At 52.8% G+C, this 8534-nt stretch overlaps 1 protein-coding gene across 2 annotated transcripts in view; it reads left to right on the forward strand.

The window, feature by feature from the left end:
- LOC124005921 (rho GTPase-activating protein 35-like) overlaps positions 1–8534 on the forward strand; it is a 97702-nt gene that overhangs the window by 52879 nt on the left and 36289 nt on the right. For both annotated transcript variants that reach the window (XM_046315562.1, XM_046315561.1), the window contains exons 2-3: positions 34–3849; positions 6966–7104. In XM_046315562.1, the coding sequence (XP_046171518.1) occupies positions 133–3849; positions 6966–7104 (3856 nt within the window). In that variant the 5' untranslated portion in view covers positions 34–132. The remainder of the gene's footprint in view (positions 1–33; positions 3850–6965; positions 7105–8534) is intronic.

Consider the following 8534-nt stretch of genomic DNA (forward strand, 5'->3'; position numbering starts at 1 on the left):
TATATTTGTTCCCTCTTTCTCCTTCTCTTGTAGGGTCAGACCCAAGGCCAGTAAGAATCTTTGCATGGAAAGACCGCCCGGCAGCCTCCTCCCTAGAGCTTGTGGGCATGGCAGGATGAGTGTCTGCGTTCGATGATGATGGCAAAAAAGCAAGATGCAAAGGCGCCCACCTACAACCTGGTCGTGGTGGGCCTGTCCGGCACAGAGAAGGAGAAGGGGCAGTGTGGTGTGGGCAAGTCCTGCCTGTGCAACCGCTTCGTCCGTCCCAGCGCAGACAACTTTTACCTGGACCACACCTCCGTGCTAAGCACCAGCGACTTCGGGGGACGTGTGGTGAATAATGACCACTTCCTGTTCTGGGGGGAAACTGGGCGGGTGCTGGAGGAGGGGCCGGAGTGCAGGATGCATGTGGTGGAGCAGACAGAGTTCATTGATGACCAGACGTTCCAGCCACACCGTTCCACAGCCCTCCAGCCCTACATCAAGAGGGCTGCCTCCAACAAGCTGGCCTCTGCAGAGAAGTTGATGTATTTCTGCACGGACCAGCTAGGGCTGGAGCAGGATTTTGAGCAGAAGCAGATGCCAGAGGGGAAGCTAATGGTGGATGGCTTCCTCCTCTGTGTGGACGTCAGCAGGGGCATGAACCGCAGCTTTGACGACCAGATGAAGTTCATCACTAATCTCTACAACCAGCTAGCCAAGAACAAGAAGCCAGTGGTTCTGGTGCTCACCAAGTGCGACGAGGGGGTGGAGCGCTACATCAAGGACTCTCACACCTTTGCCTTGGCCAAGAAGAACCTCCAGGTGGTGGAGACGTCAGCACGCTCCAACGTCAACGTAGACCTGGCCTTCCTCACCCTGGTGCAGCTGATAGACAAGGGCCGGGGCAAACCCAAGATCATCCCGTACTTTGAGGCCCTGAAGCAGCAGAGCCAGCAGATTGCCTCGGCTAAAGATCGCTATGAGTGGCTGGTCAGCCGTATCGTGAAGAATCACAATGAGACGTGGCCCAACATAAACCGGCGCATGCAGACCTCCTCAGAGTACAAGGAGTATGTCTTCCTGGAGGGCACTGCGAAAGCCAAGAAGCTCTTCCAGCAGCACGTCCACAGGCTCAAACAAGAACACATTGAGAGAAGGCGGAGGGTCTATCTCAGTACCCTGCCTCAGGCACTGGGTTCCCTAGTCCCTGAGCTGGATGAGATCGACCACCTGAGCTGGTCCGGGGTCCAGAAGGTTCTGGAGACCAAGCAAGACTTCTCCCATTGGTTCGTTGTGTTGGATGACACCCCCTGGGAGACCACGCCACACATAGACAACATGGAGGATGAAAGGATTCCCCAGGATCTCCTGGAGACCCCGGTGGCCGAGACAATTTACGAGAGTCACCTGGAGCACCTGAAAAATGAGCGCAAACGGGCGGAGATGAGGTGGGAGTTCAAGGAGAAGCTCAGTGCCTCTCCCTTCATCACAGCAGGCAAACCCTGGGAGGAGGCACGCAGCTTCATCATGAATGAAGACTTCTATCAGTGGCTCGAGGAACCAGAGTACCTAGACATCTACAACAGGCACCAGAAGGAGATCATTGACCGAGCCAAGGAGGACTTCCAGGAGCTGCTGCTGGAGTACTCAGAGCTTTTCTATGAGCTGGAGGTAGACGCCAAGCCCAGTAAGGAGAAGATGGGGGCCATCCAGGAGGTGTTAGGGGAGGAGCAGAGGTTCAAGGCCCTGCAGAAGCTGCAGGCAGAGAGGGACGCTTTGGTTCTCAAGCATATCCACTTTGTCTACCACCCCACCAAGGAGACCTGCCCAAATAGCCCACACTGTGTGGACTGTAAGATTGAACAGGTTCTAGCCTCCAAGTTCCCCACTCGATACTCCTTCTTTGATAGCCATAAACCGGGCGACGGGAACGCAGATCGCATAAACCTGGTCATTCTGGGTAAAGATGGCCTGGGGAGAGAACTGGCCAATGAGATCAGGGCTTTGTGCACCAATGATGACCGGTACGTGCTGGATGGGAAAATGTATGAGTTGTCCCTCCGGCCCATAGAGGGTAACGTGCGTCTGCCGGTCAATTCCTTCCACACGCCTACCTTCACCCCCCATGGCGTCCTGTGTCTCTACAACTCTAAGGAGTCACTATCTTACATTGTGGAGAGCATTGAGAAGCTCAGAGAGTCCACACTAGGCCGAAGGGAAAACAGTCTATTTCAGCTGCCCATGAACCTGCTCCTAGTCACCAAACGGGGAGTAGGGTCCATCAGGGACATTGGGGGGGAAACGGCTCACACACTTATCCTCCAGGGGCAGCAGGTTGCTGGGAAGCTACAGTGTGGTTACCTAGACCCCGCCTCCCCTGGGGTGGGCTATGGACGCAATGTGAACGAAAAGCAGATCAACCAGGTGTTAAAAGGTCTGTTAGAATGCCGTAGGCCCCCTGGGAGCATAGGCAGCAGCTCCCCTCCTTTACCCCCTTCCTTCAGAGACTCTCACTCCCAGCCCATCCCCGAGACAGACCTGCGGATAGTCATGTGCCTGATGTGTGGCGACGATTATGACGTGGAGCAGCTCCTCTCGCCTCTCCTGCTGCCCCAGCACTGTCGGCCGGCCTCCAGCCTGAGCAGTGGCACGTCCGTGCTCCTAGAGCTCACGGTGGGGGCCCAGAGGCACACCATCGACCTCTCCCTGCTCTCCTTCCACTCCTCATTTGCCCTAAGGAAAAGTCGGCTGGTGCACGGCTACATTGCTGTGTATTCTGCCAGGCGCAAGGCGTCCATGGAGACCCTGTGTGCGTTCCTGTGTGAGGTGCAGGACATCATTCCCGTGCAGTTGCTTGCAGTGGGGGAGAGCCAGGCTGAGCTGTCGGACTCTGATGCGGCCAGGGAGCAGGTGAGCCAGGGGGAGGAGCTGGCCCGGGAGATCGAGGCCAGGTTTAACACAGTAGTGTGTGGGCCTGGAGGGGTGGTGGGAGGCCTGCACAGGATAGACCTCTTTCAGCCCTTCCTGAAGGAGGTTGTGGAGAAACGCACCATAGTGGAGGCCACACACATGTACGATAATGTAGCAGAGGCCTGCACCACTGAGAGCATGAGCCCGGCCCGCTGCAATTCCCCCAGCCCCATCAACACCCTGCTAGACTCTGAGGAGGACGTGGAGCCCTCGCCTCCCTACCCTGACGTTACCCTCACCTCCCAGCTGGGGGGCTTCAAGCTCCCCGACCTGGAGTCCAGCGACGCCTTCTCAGTCATCTCCGAGATTAGCACCTTCGAGAGCAAGCTCAACAACAAGGTCCCCCCCCAGGTGCGGCCCAAGCCCACCATTCGGAAAGTCAACCTGGGGCCCTACATGGACCAGCAAGGGACCAACCGCCGCTCCTTACCCCCTGCCGTCACCTGGGCGCCGGGGAGCGACGGTGGCTATGACCCCTCGGACTACGCCGAGCCCGTGGATGCCGTGACCAAACAGCGGCCCACAGAGGAGGAGAGCATCTACTCGGTGCCCCACGACAGCACACAGGGCAAGATCATCACCATCCGCAACGCCAACAAGCATTCTAACGGCGGGGGAAATGGCTCGGACAGCGAGGCTGACAGCAGCTCCCTGGAGCGAAGGCGGAAGATGTCTGCTCTGGGGGTGAAGCCGCGGCTGTACCGCGACCGCTCGAAACGCCTGGGCAAGTTCAGCAGCTTCCGCACTAGCTTCTCCATCGGCAGTGACGACGAGCTGGGGCCTCCCAAAGCACCAGAGGAGCTGGGCGGGGCGCACAAAGGGGACAACTCCATTAACGAGGAGGGCGAGGACCCCAAGAGGAGGAACATCCTCAGAAGCCTGCGCAGAAACACCAAGGTATGTGCCCCAGTGTCTGTTTTGTGTCTGTGTCTATTGTTCATCAACATCACATTAGGTTTCCCACTTTCAAATTTTATTATTTATACCGGTCACATACTGTATTAGAGCACCTCGAGAAAGAGAGAAACTGCTGTGACTCATTTAGATTTCACCCTATGGCTGACTTCATATACAATCTCAATCAATCTATTATAGACTACTTGATGATTTACATCTGTTTTAATAGGGTTTTGTCTTCACCTACCACCTTTTTATCAAAGTTACCTAGCAACAGTGTTCTTAATGCACTGTTCAGTGTTTATTGGCGTGTGTATTTCCTCACCTGTGTGAGTGCATGAGCTATGCGCAGGTTTTCTGTGTTGTCTCTGCTCACTGGAGCCCATCTCATTGGAGTCTCACTTGCTATAGAGGGTCTGGGTTTCCTTCCAGGTTCTTTAAATCAGCCTTGCCTTCTCTCGCTCTGTGGGCCTACTTTTCTCCTGCTTCGCAGTGGTCCTCCAAACTAGCCCAATCATGGGTTGAAGCAGAGAAACTCCAGCTATTGAAGTCACCCAGCTCAGGAGAAACTGTTTTAATGAATCGGGAGCACAGTGTACGCTCAGGCTATGGCTAGTTGTGCATGTGTGTAATGTTTCCCTTCATATGCGTGTGTGTTTGTCAGTGTTTATGTGTGTGCTGTCCATTATTCCCCAAACGGACACAATTCTCAAACTTGGAATCTGTGCTGACACGGCTCATTATAATTTGACACGAACGGCGGTAAAACCGAAGGTACATTTTTGCCGGCTTAGTTTGACATTTCTTTCACTGGTCACCCGAATGAGGTCATTAACTACAGTAAAAAGCGAGAGAATTATTATACCGCCCCCTTCTCCCCCTCCACACTGTCTCTCTGTAGAGCAGTTTTGTTTTATCCTGGATTAAAGCAGCCCTGGCTCTAACCCACTCACTCATTACAAATTACAAACCTGTTACTTCCACAGCCCTAGCTGCAGTCCCAGAGTGTGGCTTGTGTTTAAAAACAAGTAGACCTGTGCAGAGTAGACCCAATGGCTTTATGAAATGCTCTGTTTCGAGGTGCGCTGTTCATTAAGTGAATAGAGAGCGATTGGCAGCCGAGTGATCCAACTGTGCGGCACCAAAACATGCCCAGAGACTAGTGGGACATGCCCTGGGTTTATTTTCTCCTCCTCCCACACATTCTCCTTCCCTCCCTCATTCCCCGATTCTCTCTCTCTCTTTACCTTCCTGCTGATGAAGCGGGAATACAGTGAATATAGGACTCATACATGGGCGTCAGCCTCCCCTCCCTCCCTCAGACTCTGCGGTGAAAGATTTGACCCAACACCGTCCGTCTTATCTGCCTGCCATACCTCTCATTCACACAGAGAGGCTGACACGTAAAGTGCCACCTAAGTGGGAGCGAAGGCAGTGTATATGATTAGACTGGCTGGGGGAGAGAGACACAAACCACCCTGTCTGGCTGTGTGTGGGTGATAATTACCATGGGTGTCAGTAGGGAGGACGGGGAGATTTTATGTTTTCACACACAGTAGTGATGTCTCTCTACCCCATAAACTATACACGTGTTTAGTTGTATACTGTATGTCCTGAACGATGCTACGTAACATCACAAATCTAGAGTGAATTTGGTTGGCGGAACCAGTATAGGGGGAACTTAATTTAAGCCACCAAAACAAATAAAACAAAACTGCTTACTGGGGACTAAGATGGCGACTCCCCAGAGCACACTTAGGGCTGATCTGGGGCCTGTGTCTCCGCTCCACGTACATTAAAGCCTTTATTACTTAATGGGAGCCATAAGTTCATCAGGTTCCCAGATCAGCTGTCACTCTATTGGTGACGGTCGCTATAGAACCAGCTGTAGCCTGGTCAGTATAATAAACAGAGTGTCCCTGTAAGTCTGATCCGAGGTCAGGGTAGAACCAGCCAGTCTTGTCTGCCTGGCTGCCTCAGCAGTGAGTACACAGTGGAAACTATCTGACCCTCTCTCCCTGTTCAAATACATTTACCTCAGGCTGTGGCCGGCTGACTTGGCAGAGGTCTCTCTCTCTCTTTTGTTCCCCCCACCAAGACGCCAGACACGTTTCCTCTCCCCAGCCTTTTTAAAACCTCCTCAGCCGACAAGTGGAATAATTTAAATTCCTGCATCTCCTAGTTCCTTTCTAATATGCCGCTAGCACTGCACACAGAGAGCGAGAGATTGATGGAACCCTGGTCTCGTGTTTTTAAAGATTTTTATTAAGGACGTGTATTATTTTCCTTGTGTGGTAGAGGTCTGTTGTCTTCTCAGCGTTGGCCACATCCTGTCTCAGTAGAAAGGAGAAAAAAAGCAGAGCAGAGTTTTGTGTTGTGACTGTAGCCAGGGGAATGTAGGGTGGTGGGCAGGTCAGTGGTGGTGGGTAAAGTAATGGGGGGGTGTAACTGGAGCAGAGGGCCCGGTCAAGGCGGCTAGGCTCACTCTGAGAGTATCATGCTGCTCTGCTCTCTCGCTTCTCGGGACAGCAACACATTCCCACTGAACACCATTGAAGTGCACCGTACAAGTGGAGTTACTGCTTGAACGGCACAGAAGTAGCTTATAAGATCAAATGAAATGCTGATAACAGCAGTAGGTTAGCGGCTTACTAGAAGCGATGATTGTGTTTCGGATGGGACAATGTTCGAGGAATGCAGTATAGTCGAAAGGGAGCATGACAACGGAGAGGAAAGAGTGCAGAGGATAAAGAAAACATAGAGAGGTGAAAAGTGGAATGAAGATGTGTTATCACACCCACAGCTAGAGATGGGAATCGTACATTCCTATCAGCGTGGGCCTTGAGAAGAATCTACTGCACGAGTGCGTATGTGTGCCGTGCTGGTTGATACAGTTCGATGCCCGTGTTAAAGAATGAAAGTGTGGTAATGTGTGTGTGTGTGTGTGTGTGTGTGTGTGTGTGTGTGTGTGTGTGTGTGTGTGTGTGTGTGTGTGTGTGTGTGTGTGTGTTAAAATTGTGTCCATATCTATGGCCTAAAAATCCATCGATGCCTTGGATGGGTGACGAACAGAAAGGATAACACCGTTCTCATCTCTCTCTCCCCCTCTCTCTCAGAAACCACGGCCCAAGCCCAGGCATTCCATATCCAAAGTAGAAAGCAACTACTTTGGCGTGCCGTTGGCCAGCGTGGTGACACCTGACCGACCCATCCCGCTCTTCATTGACAAGTGCATCCGATATATTGAGGCAACGGGTAAGCTTCCACGCATTACACGGAGGCTGGATTGTTCTGAGTGGATGCTATTGATTACTGAGACTATTGAGGAGATCAATATAATGGCATATAGATGGAGGCGGTGGCTTTATTGGTTTACTCCTGTGCTCATTCCATAGTACTGTTCAGAGAGCAAAGGCTGCAAGCCTCAATATCAACAAGGTCTCTCGCTCTCGCTGTCGCTCGCTCTCGCTGTCTCTCTCTCGCTGTCTCTCTCTCGCTGTCTCTCTCTCGCTGTCTCTCTCTCGCTGTCTCTCTCTCGCTGTCTCTCTCTCGCTGTCTCTCTCTCGCTGTCTCTCTCTCGCTGTCTCTCTCTCGCTGTCTCTCTCTCGCTGTCTCGCTCTCGCTCTCTCGCTCTCTCGCGCTCTCTCTCTCGCTCTCTCGCTCTCTCGCTCTCTCTCGCTCTCTCTCTCTCTCTCTCGCTCTCGCTCTCTCTCGCTCTCTCTCGCTCTCTCTCGCTCTCTCTCGCTCTCTCTCGCTCTCTGTCGCTCTCTGTCGCTCTCTGTCGCTCTCTGTCGCTCTCTGTCGCTCTCTGTCGCTCTCTGTCGCTCTCTGTCGCTCTCTCTCTCTCTGTCGCTCTCTCTCTCTCTGTCGCTCTGTCTCTCTCTCTCTCTGTCCCTCTCTCTCTCTCTGTCGCTCTCTCTCTGTCGCTCTCGCTCTCTTCGGCTCTCTCTGTCGCTCTCGCTCTCTCTGTCGCTCTCGCTCTCTCTGTCGCTCTCGCTCTCTCTGTCGCTCTCGCTCTCTCTGTCGCTCTCGCTCTCTCTGTCGCTCTCGCTCTCTCTGTCGCTCTCGCTCTCTCTGTCGCTCTCGCTCTCTCTGTCGCTCTCGCTCTCTCTGTCGCTCTCGCTCTCTCTGTCGCTCTCTCTGTCTCTGTCGCTCTCTCTGTCTCTGTCGCTCTCTCTGTCTCTGTCGCTCTCTCTGTCTCTGTCGCTCTCTCGCTCTCTGTCGCTCTCTCGCTCTCTGTCTCTCTCTCGCTCTCTGTCTCTGTCTCGCTCTCTCGCTCTCTGTCTCTCTCTCTCGCTCTCTGTCTCTCTCTCTCTGTCTCTCTCGCTCTCTCTGTCTCTCGCTCTCTGTCTCTCTCTCTCTGTCTCTCTCGCTCTCTCTGTCTCTCCCCCATTGGCATGGGGAAACATGTTAACATTGCCGAAGCAAGTGAAGTAGATGGTACACAATAAAAATGAACAGTAACCATTACACTCACGCAAGTTCCAAAAGAACAAAGACATTTCAAATGTCATATGTGTCTGTGTATATACTGTGTTGTCACAATGTGCAAATGGTTAACGTACAAAAGGGGAAATAAATATGAGTTGTATTTACAATGGTGTTTGTTCTTCATTAGTTGCCCTTTTCTTGTGGCAACAGGTCACACATCTTGCTGCTGTGATGGCACACTGTGGTATTTCACC

Source organism: Oncorhynchus gorbuscha, linkage group LG19 (genome assembly GCF_021184085.1).
Source record: "Oncorhynchus gorbuscha isolate QuinsamMale2020 ecotype Even-year linkage group LG19, OgorEven_v1.0, whole genome shotgun sequence".
Classification (NCBI taxonomy): Eukaryota; Metazoa; Chordata; class Actinopteri; order Salmoniformes; family Salmonidae; genus Oncorhynchus; species Oncorhynchus gorbuscha.